Source organism: Sitophilus oryzae, unplaced genomic scaffold, assembly GCF_002938485.1.
Source record: "Sitophilus oryzae breed Bouriz unplaced genomic scaffold, Soryzae_2.0 scaffold_41_pilon_pilon, whole genome shotgun sequence".
NCBI classification, from domain to species: domain Eukaryota; kingdom Metazoa; phylum Arthropoda; class Insecta; order Coleoptera; family Curculionidae; genus Sitophilus; species Sitophilus oryzae.
Genome location: NW_022146996.1, coordinates 2,773,683 through 2,793,767, shown reverse-complemented (window position 1 = coordinate 2,793,767; position 20,085 = coordinate 2,773,683). Strand labels below are relative to the sequence as shown.

At 34.3% G+C, this 20,085-nt stretch overlaps 1 protein-coding gene and 1 long non-coding RNA gene across 3 annotated transcripts in view; one reads left to right on the top strand and one right to left on the bottom strand.

Moving 5' to 3' along the window:
* LOC115885780 (brefeldin A-inhibited guanine nucleotide-exchange protein 3) overlaps positions 1-20,085 on the bottom strand; it is a 59,064-nt gene that overhangs the window by 16,520 nt on the left and 22,459 nt on the right. Inside the window, exons 12-21 of one of the 2 annotated variants that reach the window (XM_030904796.1) lie at positions 16,106-16,398; positions 14,403-14,544; positions 14,135-14,351; positions 13,819-14,080; positions 10,139-10,313; positions 9,581-9,774; positions 8,875-9,529; positions 5,758-6,023; positions 229-1,268; positions 70-169 (exon numbers count right to left, since the gene is read on the bottom strand). In XM_030904796.1, the coding sequence (XP_030760656.1) occupies positions 70-169; positions 229-1,268; positions 5,758-6,023; positions 8,875-9,529; positions 9,581-9,774; positions 10,139-10,313; positions 13,819-14,080; positions 14,135-14,351; positions 14,403-14,544; positions 16,106-16,398 (3,344 nt within the window). The remainder of the gene's footprint in view (positions 1-69; positions 170-228; positions 1,269-5,757; positions 6,024-8,874; positions 9,530-9,580; positions 9,775-10,138; positions 10,314-13,818; positions 14,081-14,134; positions 14,352-14,402; positions 14,545-16,105; positions 16,399-20,085) is intronic. The other variant, XM_030904797.1, reaches the window with a different exon arrangement.
* Positions 2,744-16,369, top strand: LOC115885782. The gene is made up of 3 exons (XR_004050781.1): positions 2,744-2,821; positions 4,928-4,946; positions 16,318-16,369. It is a non-coding gene; the product is annotated as an uncharacterized LOC115885782 (long non-coding RNA).

Here is a 20,085-nt window from a genome sequence, read left to right as displayed (position 1 = left end):
ATTATTAAATAATATAACTACGCCATTATTATTTTTCCTATACATTTTAAACAAACATAATTAAAATACCTCAGGTTCGGCCATTTTCTCATTTTGAATTTCTTCTTCTAAGTCCTCTCTAGTTTCTTCAGGAATGTTTATTGTCAAGTTAATATATGACTCGCATAATCTACAATTTATTGTATTTTATAAAATCCTAATAGGTACCATAAGTAAATTAGAACAAACCTCTCCCACTTATAATGCAACCTTCTCAAAAACTTTTCAAAGTAACCAAAATCTCTGTCACAAAGTACTTGAGTCTCTGTTTCTTCAACTATATCTCGAATATCTTCACCTTCGTTTTCTTCTTTGGCCAATATTTCTTTCATCTTTCTAGGCTCTATTTCGTATTTTTCTATTCCATCTAAACACAACTCTATTAAGACAATAATCTGCACCACTTCTGATGTATTAGCTTGGGTGTATAAATTAGCAGCCTTGTTCAAATTACCGACTTTCTGCGTCAGGAATTTCAAACCCGGTCGCATATCAAATTCTCTGGCCTTCGAATTGGATACTTCTAAGCATTTTAACATCATATAAACATGCTCGGCGTTTACTTTGGGCAATATTCCTCTTAAACTGCAGGAATTAATTTGAAGTATATTTAAAATTGGCGTTACATGTCTTAGATTTTGCAACAGTGCACTTGAAATCGTTTGAATTAGCATTTGATGAGCTAGAATACCAACAACCAAGTTCCTAAACGGCACTCTTATTGTATACAGGTCCGGATTCAGTAGCGTGTTACAATCAAATGGATATAATAAGAATACGTAACTTCTATCATCAATAGCAACACTTTTTTCACATTCGCATGTTTTTCCAGTACATTTTCCACAATTTCTTTGAAATGCCATCAAGAAAACTTGATTAGCCAACTCATACAATCTTTCGTTTTCTACTACGCTGCTATCTTTTCTAGCAGCTACTTTTACAGTAGCCAAATCGCCATAAAAGCTATCGGAATTTTCTTTGAAAGCTAACGTCAATTGGTACAATGGACATAAGCTAATATAACAGGCTCGGTGTAAGGCTGTGACTAAAATCGTCCATTGGTTCTCAGTTAAGATCTTTCCAACACCTAGTATCACATGTCGTAAACAAGATGTTCCTAATCTGGCAACATTTTCGCAAGGCTGAGCGATACACTCGATCAGTATTAGAAGAATTTGTTTTAAAGCTAAGGTTGCTGATGGTGTTTCTTTTCTTGTAAACTCATCGCCCTACAACATTTAAAACAAAAACAAGTTAATTTTAATGTTATTCAGTACGTATGTTAGTGTAAAGGCGCACTTTCACGACTCGTCCACTTAGCAAGTACGCCAATATTTGCGTACTTGGTTAGTATCCCTACCATCCCCACTTTGTAAACAACATTGGCAAGTGTGGCGCTTACACGACGTGTTCATTTCGACAAGTACGTCAGCACAAACATTGTTTAAATCCTTGGCAAGTAAACAGTATAGTCGGATCCATGGATACCGGTCGTCCCGAAATTGTCCTTGCTAGTGATTCTTTTAATTTCAATTACGATTTCTATTTTCTTTATATTTGGCCATCCATATGAAGGGCTCATTTTCGTATAAATCCATAAATTCCAAAACAACATCATTAGTTTTTTTTACACGGGGAAACCCAGCTTTGTCCATTTTAATTGGAGCCGAGAAAAATGCAATTTAAGGTAAACGTACCTATTATCAGCACCACCCCAATTATCGGCACTAATTCTACAATATGATGATGGTCAAAAGCATTTAGATATTGCTTTGAAATCTACAGATAAGGTATGGCAGTTTCATTTTAAAGAACAAGATGTTAAAGTTTGTGATAAAATTGTCATCAGAAATACTGTCCACTTCAGTATTTACATAGGAAAATATTGGAGGATGAAACTCTACCTACTGCCTCAGGTTAATTTAAATTCTGAATTGCAACAACAGCAACAAGCGAGAAGGGATTATTAAATGAACATTATACACATAAGTATTATTATACACAGAAAGAGTAATGTTATACACATAAATATTAACATTTTGTAGAGCAACAACACAATAAAAAAAACAAAATATGAACACCAGCAACTAAAACAGGAACCATTAAATGAATATTATACACATAAGTACAATTTGATCGAATAAAAAACGGCGTCAGCGTTGCCTATGAAATGAAGATTGCTGTCATTTTATATGTAAAATGATATGGAGAATGTCATCGAGATGTTCATTTCCAAGCCAACTGGACGCCGTGTTTTTTCGATCATACAGTATTATTATACACATGTATTTACATCCAAAAGCAATGTAGGTAGGCAGTAAAGGTAATTAAATTTCATTAACTAGATAGAATGCCTTTTTCGGGCCGTTTAAACTTATCATGCAGCCATTGTTTCTTAAAGTCAGGAACATTTAAAGAAAACATGAAAAACAAGACATCAAGTAATCGTGAATGTTTTGTAAGCTATAAAAATATAAATATTGATTAGATTTGTTTATTTATTATTGCTCTATTTTAATATTGGACCTGCAAATCTTCACTTGAGCTGTCTAACGAGTTTAACAGTTTATTAATGATGATCAATAATTTCAAAAAATAAGATATCTATGGCAAGATTATTAAATAAAAGTATTTCAAGACCTTCAGCGAACCTTTATCTACGCGTCTTCACAATCGAACAACTGTCTGTCAAAATCGGTAATTGTCACTATCAAAAATATACTTGTCGGATCGCGCTAAACTCTTGTATAAAACTTTTCTTGGTGTACGTGTTAAGAAACAGGTAAGCTATATTGTTTTATAATTTCTGAATAATGTTTGTTATAAGCGTTTAATTGGGTCTCATATAGTTAGGATATATTATTTTTATTAATTGCTTGCCAAAAACTGCTTTTCTGTAGCTTTTATGAGTATTTAATGGGTGCCAATAATGGGTATATAAATATTAGTGAATGATCCAATTTTCGGCAGATATGCCGATAATTGGTTATACGCATTGAACTGTATTTAGGTTGATTTTGTCTTTAGCCCTTAAGATACCAAAAGAAGTGTTTGGTCATTCTATGGAATATCAAGCCACAAGATTTTACACCAATTTTCGGCACCCCTTTTTTTTATTGGAATTAAACCAAACTTTGACATAATAGTAGTGCCGATAATACATACACTCACGTGCCGATAATGAGAAATGTATTTTTATTAGATTTAAATTTCACGACAATGGAAAAGAAAAAACCGTTTCTCTATTCTGCGGAAGACCTAAATAACGCTGTTAGCCCCATTCGATCTGGAATGCCATTTAAAGCAGCTAATAAGTTATTAGTACCCAGGTCGACCCTACAAGACAAAGTTAAAGGCGAACGGCTTTAGAGAAGAAATGGGGACCAGAAACCATACTAACAAGAGAAGAAGAAAATGTATTGGTAGCATGGCTATTTCGGATTGCAGCCTGTGGATTTCCTGCAACAAAAACAATATTGTTAGATAGTGTTCAGCTATTGGTTAAAGAACTGAATAGGCCGAATATTTTCACAGACAATAGGCCTGGACGTAAATGGTGCGAATTGTTTCTTAGAAGGCATCAAGAACTGGCTCCAAAGATTTCTCAAAACCTCTCATCTGCAAGAAGTAGCCTTAGAGAAAATCGCATTCGTCAGTGGTTCATAGAAGTAGCGGCCTTCTTAGAGGAGTCAAACTATCTTCGTATAACTGATGACCCTGGTCGCGTATTTAATTGCGACGAAACGGCTTTTTTCCTCAGTCCCAAAGTTTTAGTTAGAACAGAGGACAGGAGACAAAGTTTTAGTTAAAAAGGATGATAGAACAGTTTACTCATTTGTAAGTAATAATGAGAAGGAGTGTCTAACGACTTTGGTAACTTGTAATGTCTCCGGTCAAATTTTACCACCAATGATCGTTTTTAATTACAAAAGAGTTCCCAAATCAGTTGCCGAAAAAGTACCAGAACATTGGGGTATAGGAAAGTCAGAAAATGGATGGATGACCGGTGTAACATTTTTTGAGTACATCGCAAATATATTTCATCCTTGGCTAGTCGCCCAAAAAGTTCAGTTTCCCGTTATTTTGTTTTTGGACGGACATACATCCCATTTAACGATGGCCGTCAGTGAGTTTTGCAGTAAAAATAATATTATTCTTATAGCTCTTTGCCCAAACGCAACACATATTCTACAACCATTGGACGTAACAGTTTTTCGACCATTAAAACTTGAATGGAAAAAGAGCGTGCACCGATGGAGAAAAGAAAATGAAAGTCAAAAGATTACCAAAGACCTTTTCGCGCCTATTTTGGAGTTAAAAATGACCATAAAGACTGAATAGGTACCTAATAATTAGTATTTAGTTAATAATATTCAAATCATTCATTTCTGTGCCGATAAACGGATCTTATGTGTGCCGAAAACTAGAACATTAATTTATTTTAGTATGCCGATAATACAAGCACAGCATATTTTGTATTTAAATACGTTTGTAAATTTTATGTGTTCTCTTTAGGTTTAAATAAATTGTTTTTTCGTAGTATGATACCTTTAATTAGCCAAATTAATAATTAGAATGTGGGATCTTCCGGGATTCTATTTACTAAATTAATTTAAATGGTGCTTCTGGTACGCAAGGTGCTTAAGGTGCCGATAATTGGTACGTTTACCTTAGTGGTTTTAAAGAAATATGTTTATTTTTTTATTTTTTGAATAATTAGAAAATATGTATTACTACCAATTCTGAATTATTAATATTGTTAATTATTCATATTCCGAGATACCGAAATAAAAATGTCAAAATGCAAAACAAAACAGGGGAAAAAACAGGGATGTCCAATTAAAGGTTGTATGAAACCTCAATCTAAACTATTATTTTTTTGTTGTAGGAAGAAAATTAATATTCAAGTAAGTTTTTATTAGAATACATAAATTTACTAGATAATATAATACTAATTGTAAGATACATAGGTACTTGTCGCCCATGCGGAATGGCCCCCATTCACTGGGCGATTTTGTAGCAACCAAGTAAATTGCTTCTAAATTTCTTGAAAATTTGGTTCCTTGGAACGGACTATTTATATTTTTTATTGTCAATCAATTTTGTCAACCAATTTGTTGTCAATCAATTTTTTTGAAAATTAATTTCAGTTGCTGTTTTTTAGTAGATACGAGAACAATATACTCGTACAAGATACGTAGAAAATATAAAAAAATACGCCCAAATCGAAAATTTCCGACACTCTCCTGTTCACGTACTAAATAATAAAAATAGTTGAGCAACCCGGTTGCGGAAGTCCACTGACTGGGCGATTCTCGTACAACCTCTTTAAATTGCTGGCAATCGCAACCCGATTCACCTTCCGCAGTGTAAATCAAAAGTGCTTGGCAACCACAATATCGCTTGCAATTTGATTGAAATGACGCACTAACCTGGAGATCTGTAAGTATAGCCGATATAGTAAGATCGGCAAGTATAGCCAAAGCTGGCCAAAGCCACACTTGGCAAGTGTACGAATAATTGTGATCCTTTTACTCGGGCTATGTTTACCGACAGAGAGTGGGAACGCGACGACTGACCAAGGAAACCGTTCTCACGACATGGCAAGTATATACCAATAACAAATGTTTGTCAAGTACACGAGTCGTAAGAATGCGCCTTAATAAATAGATGTGTACTTGTTTACTAATTTTTTTCTACTTATATTGTACAACTTACTTGAACGTGATACAGATAATCAACAACCAACTCGCTGGCCAGACCACAACAATGCTTAAAATTCTGCCAAACCTCGCCAGGCTTCTGTACCTTCATATTTTGTCGCAGCCAGTTTTGTACCATCGGCAACAATATATGATTAATACAGCAAAAACCGAAATTTACGCCTGGTGTTGTTAAGATATCCCTCAAAAGTTTAAAAAGTGTTTCTATAACGTACGGTTGATTTTTTGGAGCAGAAAGTATAATAGCAGATGATAATCCATCTAAAAAATCGTAAATTAATATAGCTTCAGACAATCTGAATGAAATAAAACATCTTCTTGGACTGGAATTGCCTTTAATGATGAAATTTTATACGAACTTTTGATTTTAATATATCACCAGTCGTTTTTAAGTAAATATTAAACTAAAAGCACTAAAGTTAGTAGTAGTTCTTAAATACCTATTAGGATCACTGGCAAGGCAACAGGATTTATCGATCTACAGAAATTCTACCCACACTGTATTCCTCAACAGTATGTTCACCGTAATTCCAATCATATAACATGGGTTAAATAGGACATAATCAGTAACTTACATACACAAGAAAAATTACAAAAAAAACAGTAATTCCAAAGAATCCTTCTTATTGGAAATCATAAATACGAAAAATGACCTGGAGCAAAATTGGTATCCCAAAAATTTAACTGAATCAACTATAAAAAAAAATTAACAACCCAAAGAAACCAATCAATCAAGATTATCACAATAAATCACCGCGACCTTATAGATTGATTTTGTCTCCTTTTTTTTTAAATTATAACTCATCATACAGTTTCAGGACTTTGACCAAAGCCAGTATTTAGGTAACACAGTATAAATAGATATTTTTTTGTAGTGGACTTTCTTATGATTTGCATTTTATGCTCATGATTATTAAGAGTCTATTACGCTAAACTGTTCGGGTCGCTCTCAGGGGTTGGGTAAAGCGGGTGTGTGGCCCAAGGAAATATATAGTATATTTCAGAAATCTGCCTAAGGCTTAGCCCGATCCTGTCGTGTTAAGCCACATCAAGCCAAAATTCCAAACACATATGCTTTGATTAATCGTCAATCAAAAAATTAATCGTCAATCAAACCTTAATCAAGCCTTAAGGCTTGATTAAGCTTGATAAATAGCGAGCAATTTGTTACAAAACCATATAAATTATACATATATCACTCTAATCACAAAACTTCAATCTATTTCCGTATTGTACCGGAATTTTAAATTATGTCTTAGTTTTCGATAAAATTTAGTGGAAACATAAGGAATATTTTTTTGATGTTTGACCATAAAAATCTTAAAAATAAAGAATTTGTCTAAACATGTGCTGTAATACGGATATAGTATAATCCTTTATCTTTAATTTCCTTCTTCATTTGTGTAAAAATACCTAGCCAGTTTTAAATAAAACGTTAAATACCGAACGCTTATTTTGCTACTTTTTCGGACCAGTGAAATAGACTCTTAATTTTAGTAGGTAAATAAGAAATTGAATGGCAATACTGCATGGTGCTGAAAATAAAAATAGCGTACTATATCCAGAATTTTATGGTGAATCCAAATCTGTATGTACACAAAAATGGGGGTGCAATTTAAAAAAAAATTAAAACTCTATCATAACTTTTTTTGGCACACCCTGTATACAAAAAAATATTTTAGTATACGCCCTTAATAAACCATGTAACATCTGTATTAAACTTTTTTTCATATCTTTGACAACGACGACGATATTGGACTTCCTCGCACTAATGGGCCACCCTGTATGAAAGATAAAAAAACTATACGAGTAGCTTCAACGTGTGTAAGTAAGTCCGCCAGGGCTGTATACTGTCATCAATACTTTTTAATATATACATCGAGAAGAGTTTTCAAATGGCCCTGGAAGAAGAAAGTGGAGGAATTAAGATTAACGGAGTTCCAATTAATAATAATAAGATATGCAGATGATACGGCAATCCTAGCACCAACTTTAGAGGATCTCCAGCAAATAATAAATAAGATAGAGGACATAAGAAATCGTTTCGGTCTTCAAATCAAAGACGAAACTTATGGTAATAGGACGCCAGCCTATAATCATCACCGCATTGACGGTGGATGGAAATATATATAGAGCGAGTACCACGATTTACATATCTAGGTGTCATGATCAATGAACGATGGGACTGCGATGAGGAAGTTAAACTTAGAACGAATTATACAAAAACAACATTTTTCGAACTTAAAAACTTCCTATTAGCACGCAGTCTCCCGCTAGCACTTAGACTACGGCGAGGACTACGGGTAGTAAAATGCTACATATGACCCATCTTACTATCGGCGGCGCAGAGAGGTGGTCTCTCAAGGCTAGAACCCTGAACCGCATCGAGGCTTTCGAAATGTAGACTCTCCGGAGTCTCTTACGTGTACCATGGACTGCACATGCCAACAACGAAGAAGTTTTAAGAACTGCAGGCTATGAACGAATACTTAATATAGTTAAAGAAAGAAAAGTTTCCTACCTCGACCATATCCTTAGAGGAGATAAATATTACATTCCTAAACTAATTCTAAAAGGAAAAATAGAGGGACGGCGAGGCCCAGAAAGAAAACAATATTCCTGGCTAAGAAACGTACGGGATTGGTGTTGCATCAGTGCCGCAGCCACCATATTCGAAGAGCCGAAAACGGCACTCTACACATTTTATGAAGAGTACAGACAGTCGCCAACGTGCGGCTAAACACAAGGCACAGGGAGAAAAAGAATATGAGTAGCGAAACACGCAGAGTAATAGTGATTTAAGAAGAAATTCAAGTAGTCGGCTTCTAAATATGCAAAATAACCTAAAGATTTTTAATAAACCCACAATAAACATCAAGAACTTGAAGACCCTCATCAACGGCCTGATGAAATTGATGCGTGGGCGTGTGTTCCTCGTTTTTCAATTGATTTAGCATGGTCCAGTGATTACTAATATTACTAATTAACGACTAGTGATACAAATAAAACGTCGTATAAAACTTCTACATTAAAATCAATGTCAGTCCAAGATGATGTTTTATTTCACCAATTGTTTTTTCTACCACTCAAATAGACCAATCGTATGTTTTACCTATTAATATATAGTAAACTTTGAGGACTCCACTTGGTTTATCTAATCCGGCCAACGTAATGTTTTCCTTCTCGCACCTCTTAAACTCGCTTTGCGTCGAGAGTACCTCGTAACTTATTTGATCACTGTCCACCTGACAGAAGTTGATTATTTCAACATCTTTTATAATTGGATCGACCAACTGTGGGTCTGTGTCAATATTTACCCTGTGCGAGAGGTTAAAACTTGGACATTTCGGCATGCCGTACATCATTGACAATATTTCAGCACAGTTTTGTAGTAACTTCAAAGATTCTATGCACAAATCGACAGACCCAATCAAAAGTTTTGATGGAAACTCAATGTCTTTTTCGAAAAATCCAACCGATTTTTTGCTAAGGCTGCTAGGAGTTGCAGGTAACGAGTTCTCTGGAAGGCTATCTTCACTGTTTGAATTTTTAATGTGCGATAATAAACAAAGGATGTAATCCAGAGCGGCGTTTGAGAACACCAAAGTATTATCAGTTGAAAGAAAGATTCTAAATACATCTAAAATGGCTGTGGCGTTATTTTTGGAATTAGCTACTCTTAGTGTTCCGAAAAGAGGCCTCCATCCTGAACATATTTCAGTTCTATTAGCTTCAACGAATTCACATAAGCAAGCCACAATCTGATCCTAGAATTAAAAAAATCAAATCTATATTTTTCATTATAAACGTTTGTTTACCTGAACATCCAGATCGCAAAGCTCTAAGCAAAGTAGATTTTCAAACGGTTTAATCAATGCCTCATTGAAGTGGAAATGTGGCAACTCTGCCTGTTCATTTAGTAAAGCAGTAACAGCATCGTGAATACAAGTGACTGCTTTTTTAGACACAACCCTGTCTTTATGGCATGCTGCTTGCATAAAGTGTGGTCCAACTGTAATTAAAATACTACTATATTAGTTATAAAACTTATATTTATTATTAAAAACAGAAAAACTATGCAGAAAACATTCTTTTCTGCATAATGCCACTGGGATTAGAATTCAACAAACATTTACTTCGTAACAAACGTTTTGCAAAAAAAATTATGTGATAGCATTTTTTTGTTTTTAAAATATCCAACTGTTGCCAGTAAGGAAAGGTTTCCATAAAGGTATCAATATTGTATAGAATTATAAATTTAGATTAATATTTTATATTTCTATTTTTAATCTACTAGTTATAATTTTAAATAATTATTTGGTGTTGCATAAAAACGAGATAAATTATAGTTAATACGAATGATAATATAATTTTACCTATGGACCACATTTTCATAATATGAATCAAAGGCCGTCCAGATTTAATACATTTCAATGTTACTTCTCCAATTCTGTGCAATAGTAAAGTAGGTGGTGGTTTCTGTTGTATTTCCAGTTCTTTTTTCCACCATTTTTTCGATATATTTGATGATTCCTCATATTTAGTAAACAGCTAGAAATAAATTCACAATTCAAATATAGAAATAAAAAATAGAATACAAAAAAAGGTTGCGTTTGGATTCATGGAGTCAAACTTTTCAAGAATATTTTACATATATTTCAAATTGAATGGCAAACAAAAATATTTTACAGTTTAAATATACATCTTCCTTCTTATCAAAATTATTAATAAAATACTAGAAGTTATGTCTCTATGTGTATACACTAGAAGTTATATCTTCTGTCGTTATCAAAAAAAAAATTGCGTGTGCACTATATTTGAAGTGTAACTTTTTACTAACAGCTATTCAATTGAAGGATTTGTAAGACTTGTTTGAAAAAGTGTAGTTTGAAATGTTGAAAAGGTACTAAATTAATAATTAATAAATAATTTAATTCACTTTCACAAGATTTATATTAAAATGACCGTCTGTCCGTCTGGGGGCTCCATTCGGTTACCTCTATTCACGTGCCAAATATGGTTCCAATAGACCCATAATTAAGAAAAATCCTGATGGTTTCGTCCATTTAGAGGCATCGGTTCGAAACTTCGAGGGCGTCATCCTGTAGCCCGTCCCCAAATATGCCGAAATCAATCCACATTTTTCTTCAATGTCAAATCCTTAGCCCCGCCCTGAGGAAGATGTAAACGAAATGTCGCCGTCGACGTCGCGTCGTATCCAACTTTGCAGGGTGGGACGCTTACCCACCAAATTTGGTCACGATCGGACGATATCAACTTTTGACGTTTCTTACGTCAAAACTAACTGTCACAGTGACACGTGTCGTACACCGTCAAGCTTGTCTTGGTCCAATCGATCGATATAACAAATTTCATTTAAATCGGACAATTTTTTCGTCATGTATTATAGGGTTTCATAGTGCACAAAACCAAACCAAAATATCATGAAAAGATGGGGTTCGAAGAAATAATAAAAAAAATCTAAATTCCGAGTTTCAACCCCCTAGTGCATATAGGACCCGGGTTACGAAGCTCCAAAGACCCATCTCAACATCCACATTTCCACTTTTTCGATCGTTACCACTTTTCGTGACGCTAGCTCGTGTGGAACGGCTTTGAATTTTTACTCCCAGCGCGCGTAAAAAAGTTTCACTTCAAAAAGAAAAATACTCAACTTGATCTCTACTGAATTACTAATCGAACTTCAACAATGTTCAGTGCTCTTGTCTATCAGTGCTTTACTGATGATGATGAAAGAAACTTCTTGTTAGTTACACCATTTATAACTCAAAAATAACTGGGCCGATTTTAATGTTATCTATTATCGAATTCATTCGTGTCTGTCCCGAATAGCAGAATAACTATTAAAATATCGGAAAAAATCACGAAGAAAATGATATAGAAAATCAATTTTTATTTAAGTTTTTTATTAAACGTTAAGTATTTTTTTGTTCGTTAGGCAAATTTGTTTATCTGTAAACCTAACTGCTGACAAGTAGTTTCAGTTGGATTAACGCAGCAGTGTTTACAAAAAATAACTATTTTATTTTGTAGATTTTTTTGCAGTTGCGAAATACCCATATAGGATTTTTTGGAGAGATGAATCCACCACATAGGTATAGACATTTTTTATATAAGTTTGGTTTGGGAACTACGCCATCTTCCAAAATTGACACCTCATGTCACGCATCCTCATAGCTTATTGTAATAATTAATGTCTACTGCAAATCTGGGACATACTTTCTTATATATTTCTTATAGACCCTCTTCTTTGGAATGACGATCTGCCTTCTCTCTTCTTATCCCTCTGGTTTCTCAATCACACGGCGAAGTAATCCGTTATCTATTACCAATGAATTCCACTGGGACCAGTACGACTTCACGTTCGGCGAATATCTGCAAACTTCCTCCCACGTTGGTCTCTCGTCCGCGTTTTTCCAGTTAATCACCAAGCCCAACTCTGGATCACTGATTTGGTCATTTGCAAGATCTTCGGTTTGCCAACTATCACCAACCACAGTCGTCCTTAAGACTTTCACTTCTTTCTCTTATTTGCAACGATTTCCCATCTGTCCGCAATTCCAACAGCGAATCGGTCCCCCCTTCTTGCTCATATACTGATCCAGTACTTTCCGCACAATCCTTTCCACTTTGGAATCGTCGGAACAATCCTCAACAGCCCGTACAAACTATAGAGACCTAGAGCATTCTTTCGCGGCCTCAAATTCCAGGGCACGTGCTAGGGAGTCTCCCAAATGCGTTGGATAAGCTAAAAAAAAGTGTTTGCCTTGTCTCGTTGTCACGTAAACCATCCCTAAAAGCCTATACTGTTAAGCGCTCCATAACATTTTCGGACATACCAGGGTACGCAAGGCGAGCAAGGCGGACCATTTCAGCTTGATATTCTCTTAGGGTGTCATTGGGCTTCTGAACACGATTTTTGAGCTGGGAATGGTAGACATGCTCCAAATGAGCTCGGCCGTACCTCATTTCTATATGTCGTACCAATTGTTGATAATCTCCCTGTTCCGATGATGACAGTGTCTGCAGGATGTCAGTCGCATCTCCTCGTAGTGCGACAGTCAAAGCAGTAGCTTTTTCAGCGATTGTCCATCCGTTCGCTCTCGCAGCGGCTTCAAAGTCCCAATAAAGATTGTAAGGGTGTCTACGCCTCCTAGGGGGTTGAAAGAAAAAGGCTAAAAATATTCATTTAAAGTGTCCCCCTTACAAATAAAATTGACGTGTCTTTCCGATTTTTCATACTTTTAACTGCAAGAAAGATATGAAAGGTGGGAAGTTTTAAAATTGACACAGTGTATAGAAAATACTTGGATCTTGAATCGAAACATAAACGAAAATATTGTCAAGAACAAGAATTTTAGTATTTATCATTAAAATAAATCACCCAATATATAAAGCAAAATATATTTCTATAAACATAATATTTGCACAATAGGAATTATACCAGAACAAGTTGACGTCAGACTAAGATCTGAAGGTGAACTTTGTTTAATTCTTATTGTTGTACCTAAATAACAATATGTAGAATAATTAAAAAGTAAATGAGAGGAGAGTAAGGGAGAATGAATCAAGAAGTCACACGATTCAGTTGAGTTGAGTTCTCCAAGTATCATAATGACAGTAAAGTAAGTTTATTGATTTTTATATATTTTCTCTAAGTATATTTTATTTGTCAAAAGATATTCTACTTGACATTTCTCCTAAATATACTCATGCATTTAATTCTGTAATAAATTTATATTTTGTATATGATGTTTTAATGATCTTCGATACCTAAAACGTCCCTAGCCGCAACCCTCTAAACCAGGACGCGACAATATAGAAAACAATTTATTAGTCTCAATCATTCAAGATTATTCGGTCTCTCAGTCCATACCACAAGGCAAAAAATCACTTCACTTCACTGTTAGGCACACTGTATGTTAGCAGGGTCAGCTAGTTTAAGTATAAAATAAACTTAACTATAAAACAAGCACCAACATCAGCTATAAAATGGTTTGGATCAATAAAATTACAATAACATTTTCCACAGTACCTGTGCATGAGATGCTTTACAAAGCTCCGTCATAAAACTACACAATCCTGGTAACGACAACCTTAATGCCGCAGAATGGAATAACTCATCAGCCTTTTGTGACAGAGCGCAACAAACTTTAGCTGCATATACACCTCGTAAAATTCCTTGACCTTGTGCGTTGTTCGCTCCACTTTTTTCAACAATCTCCCCTATAGTTGTTTCGTTTGGACTATTTTGATCAGATGAGTAAGAGTTATGCAAAAAACTGTATACATCCACACTAAAAACAAACGAAATATTAAAACATCTACTATACATGTGTTAAAATGGTTACCACGTTTCTTCATCGCTATTCATACTGAAACTTAGCTTATCCTGATTGTCCGATTTAGTGGTAGATGTTATAATGTTATTTTGTGTGCTTTGTGCGACCATTAATAGTTGCGTTGAGCCAGTTTTGCTGAACAAGAAATGTTCTAAGTTAGCCACGGCTACGCAGGCGCTGAATACGTGAGGCCAACACGCCGGGCTGTAGCACCCTAATTCAATGCCTAAAATGAAAAATGTTTAATAACCGATTATAGATGCGGGTAAAGGCTTACCTTTAGAAAGTAAAACATCAAGAGATAAGGCGTGAGAAGCCAGTAATTTTGAAGAATAACTTTTACAAGAAGAAGCCGACAGAAGTGCTAAAATACTACTGCTTCTGGTTTGTAGTTTCAAAGTGTTACTTAAACTTGCGGCCTAAAATTAACATTCTTGTTTTACTAAAACAGTTTTAAACTCAATTTAATTACAACAGCTTTATGGTTCTATTTAATTACAACAGCCAAGGTAATTCTAAAGATAAAACACCTCCACTGGAAAGGCCGGGTATTTATGAAATTTCCGGTAAAGATTTTAATCAAAAACATGTTGGGGAAAATAAAAGATCGATATTAATTAGGGCAGATAAATCTTTGTTGCTCAACATATTTTTGATAAAGATCATTGTATACATGTTAATAATTTAAAATTAATCAAACTCTCTCAAACTACAAGTAATTAGTTGCATATGAAAGCGTCAAAATGAATAAATCTAAAGATAATATGAATAGAAATAATGGTCCAATTCCTTCCTCTATTCCTTCCGTTTCTATTCCTCTATTCCCGGTAATTAATTGTTACGCTCGATCGGTTTTGACTCGCTTGATTAATTTTGTCACGCTTTGTCATTAGCAACCGGGCCCTATAAAAATGCTCAAATTGTAAGTATTAATTTAGTTCTAATCATCTGCCCATAATGCTAACAGGGTTAGCAAAACGCGCGTCAAATATAGAGTTGTGATACATATGACCGAAACGGTATCAAAGTTAAATTCAATGGAAGTCCGAAATTATTTTAATATAGTGTTTGAATAAGAAGACTAAGGAAGGAGCATAATGCTATCCATGTATTCATGCATGGTGGGCGGAAAAAGCGCCATAAAAGCACTCTAGGGTGGGGATCCTTGACAGTTCTGTTTGACGATTCATTTGACACATTTGAATGTGATTTGAAATGTTGTGGATTTGTCAGTCTTTACGGAGCTTATTTTATGTTATTTATTATTTATTCTACTATTGATAGTTGTATAAAGGTAGTAAATCTAGATGGAAATTGTGGCAGAACTTAAATTAACAGTGACACTATCGCGATTTATCGAAAAAGAGTCAAAAATAGTTGGTTGTGTAGCGTGCGGTAGATCTCGGCAAAAATTGAGTGAAATAATGGAACAACTTTTCGCTAGTAAGTGACTATATAATATACATACGTGTAGTAAACCGATCATTTATGAAATTCACTTAAATTAACTGAATTATATATTTTTCTTGCATTTTAGCTTTTATTTATTACTTGTCAAAGATTAGATGTCAAAGACTTTAGATACGTTAATTTGACTTACCTGCTTCAGTAGCGTATCGGATGTTTGTGGTAATAAATACTTATTATAACATCTATTTTTATTAGAATTATATATTTTTATAACAATTTTAATAACTACCAACATTTATTCACGTAAAATAATTTTTAATTCGTAAAATAAAACAACAAATTATTGAGTCTACCCCACGTCTACCCTACATCATAGTTTTACATTTTTTAAATAAAATTAGAACGACACTGATAAACCGGAATTTAAGTCGGCCATATTTGAGGCCAATCGCGGTGTACCTAAGATTTTTGATATGCTCCTTCCTTAGTCTTTAGCAATACTACTGAATCATAGCCTACCGCATTCATTATTATCTCAGTTTTAAAATTTAAATAGATTCTTTAAATTACCTTATGCAGGCCTTCCAAACTCGCAGTGATAATGTCGTCTCTAAGCTTCTGCTTATGTTTTTGTCTAGCTCTTCTAGCAACCAACCTACTTAAAGCGGAAGTTCCATTTAAAAGAGATTTTTCTTTTAACGGCGCACCAAGAACGGAAACTACCGAAGACCAGCAGCAAGTGAGAACTCTTCTGCTTAATTTAATTCCAGCTTCTATTTCAGGACTCGTGTCTGGACTTCCATGGACTTTTTGAAGTTTCTGCCAGTCCGTTAGGAGTTGGGATGGAGATAAGCCTCCAATATCTAAAATAATCGTCACAGACACGTCAAACAAGATTTTAGAGTTGTTCCGAATTCGGACCGTGTGGTATTTAGTTAAAAACACAACAAGGGCTTCTTTAAAAGAGCTAAAGAACACAACTCGGAACTTGATAATATGTCTTATGTATAAAGTCGTAACTATGGAGTTTAGAGGTAAGGAGAATTATTTTCGTGTATTGAAAAATAAAAAAATTATAATAAAAAAAATACCGTATGATCGAGAAAAAACGGCGTCAACGATGGCTATGAAATGAAGATCGCTATCATTTTATATGTAAATTTATATGGGAAATGTCATCGATCGTCATTTCCCAGCCCACTGGACCCCGTTTTTTTTCGATCATACGGTATAATAATAATAAAATGTAAAATATATTTTACATTTTGTATTTATTTTACATATATTGTATTTATTAACTGTATATTATGTATATTTCATGTAAACTATATCTTTTTTAAAATACAAACCAAAAATACGAGGAATAATTATTTTTTCCATGCATTCTACAACATATTTATTAATCCGTAGTATGTAACTAACGTGACGTCATAAATCTCGCTCCGAGGCTGTTCTATTAGAGACGGCATTGGTCTGATATTTAGAAATGTCAAAAGCTGATGACATTTTACTTTTGACAATTATGACAGTGCTTGTTGATTTTTGCAAGAAGAGGAAGAACTGTCACTTGTTTTATTATTCTCCTTTTCTATTTCACGAAAGTAAAAAGAGTTACCTATCTGATTCGTTTAGGCATTCAATTTAAAGAATCAGTGGCGGACTAAGGGGGGGGGGGGACGGAAGGGGCGGTCCGCCCCGGGCCCCGTCTTTTAGGGGGCCTCCGAATCTTAATAAGTAATTTTTTATTCAACTGGCAAACAAGGCCAATATTGTGTTCAGTAGTTATAAAGCAGTTTGTAAACAGTATAAATGGAAGCAGATATTCACTTAATTATCAATTATCAGGCCCCAATAATTGTGAATGGCATTTTCTATTTAGGAAATTAAATCAAGGGGTAATTTTCTTTGTTTAAAATATCGAATAATTATTTTTTTTATATATTTTGAGACTGAATTTATTTATTTTAGCTTTTAAGTTATTTTTCAATGGTTTCATTATTTATTTTTACTGAATAAACATTTTAAATTACAACCAATGCACAGCATAACTTGTATTCTAGCTTCATTTCCTTTAGTATAACGGGGGCCACGGGTGTGAAACAGCGAAGGGGCCCTTCGGATCTTGGAGGACTTACAAAATCGCGATATTATTGCCGCGGTATTTCCCTGAAAGCATTTTTAAGAAAAAAATATTTAACATTTTTGGACGAAAAAAACTACCTGTCAAAATAATTCGTACAGCCTAAAAGTCAAATTTAGTGATTATCACAGTCCCTGTGACATAAAGAAAAGACCTGTGGTTATCTATTTTAAAAATTAAATTGTTCAAATGTCATATAATAATTTATTTATTTTATTTATCGTATGGCTCATATACATGCAAGAAAACCAGACACTTAAACATAGACATAAAATAAACTACAATGTAAATGAAAACATTACAATGTAAATATAAAAAAAAGCAAGTATAATATAAAAAGACAACATAAAAAACGTATTTACGAACACTGTATATTAACATCTAGATGCCCTATACATTCCAAAGCTGATGGAGAAGCCTCCAGAAGTCCCTCCAGTCTTCACCATAAGCGCGTAGGTTGCACTCTCTAGTTATGTGATGGATGGTTTGGTGAGGGGATCCGCAATCACATTCTGGGGAAGGTATTTTTCCCCACTTATAAAGGGAATCCGCACATCTTCCATGGCCAGAACGTATCCTATTCAAAGTTGACCATGTTTTCCGGTTTAGATCGGTACCCGGTGTCTGGCAATAGTTATGTTTGAACCAGGAATATAGGTGCGCATCGGCCATTTCTCTCCATAACTGAAGCCACTGTTCTCGAGAATTGTAGTTACTGCTTTTTAGGGGTGCAATTTTAGCTCGCCTCCCCGTGGTGCACCCTGGGTAACTAAAGAGCTAAAACAGTTGGCGACCAGTCTATCCTAGCGATCTCCTGGTCATTCAAGCATGCAAGAGCAAGTCATATAATAATGGCGGTAGCTGTCATGGAATTGAGCGATTAAAAAATTATCATAAATAATTTTTTTTCAAATGGAAACCCACTTTTTTTATTTCACTAGTGAAAAGGTTTTCCAATTCGTTACGTTTTAACTAGACATATCCCTATACCTACAATAAATCGTTTTTAAGTTATTTAAGATTTAGTTTGAAAACGTATATATTTTTCTTGATTTTATCTAGCTTCCTTTGACATTAAGTGTCAAACAGTCAGACAATTTATTTCCATCTGTCAGAAAATGAATTTTTTGAATTTCCTATATTATAACTACTGCCTGCTTAAAAGTTTAAAAAGTGTATTTATATGTTATATGTCGCACCCACTTAATGTAATTGTCCGTTTCCTGAAATGGATATCCATTTCGCGAACTGAAATTAACCAGTTCGCGAACCTAACCTAACCTAACCAGTTCGCGAAGTGGATATCCATTTCATGAAGCGGAGAATTACACTAGGTGGATGCGACATATATAAATATATCTCGTATTTTCGTTCTTTAGTGATATCTAATAGTTGATATTTTAATAATATACCGTACGATCGAAAAAAAAGCAGCGCCAAGTTAGCTTGAAAATGATGATCGATAATATACTGTTTTAGGCATAAGTATAGTCAAAATGTAACAAATTTTAAAAACGAAAGTAACGAAAACCTTTTTACGAGTGAAATAAAAAAGTGGATTTCCATTGGAAAAAAAAATGATTTATGATAATTTTTTAATCGCTCAATTCAATGACAGCTGCGGCCATTATTATATATCATTCGGACAATTTAATTTTTGACATAGATAGCCACATATCTTCTTTTTATGGTACAGTGGCTGTGGCAATCACTAAATTTGACGTTTAAGCTATACGAGTATACATATTTTTGACAGGCGGTTTTTTTCCTCCAAAAATTATTAATATTTTTTTTCTCAAAAACGGTTAACGTTAGGTATAGAGTGTTTAATATCAAAATTCATAAAATTTTACAGAGAATTTAAGTATGTAATAAAAAATGGGGTCACCCATTTAAAATAAGAAAATTGCTGTCAACTTCCGGTACTTCCGAAAGTGTCGCCATATTGAAAATGCTTTTAATCGATAGATCTCATTGTGAAACAATGATATGCATAAAATCTCATATCTAGATATTGTAGTTCTCTAGAAACTTCTAACGCAGGCTCAGCCTGAGACACCATTTATAAATACTTGAATTTTGTCAACCATTATACATACGTCATTCAATGTTTACAAAATATGCATTAGAAGTATATCATAATCTAAACAGACTGGGGGCCACATTTAGCTTCGCCGCCCCGGGCCCCCGACAGGCTTAGTCCGCCACTGTAAAGAATAACAGTCACTTTTTTGACAGAGGGATTTTATATTTGCCATGTTGGTAAAAAATAACGGTCAAAATTCAAAGTTATTCATTTTATAGACTATATATTGAAGTCCTTTAAGAAAATACTCGATAATTGAAAAAATTTAATATAATTTCCCCTTGATAATTTGAATGAATTCTTGCTCGCCGACATAGGGAATAA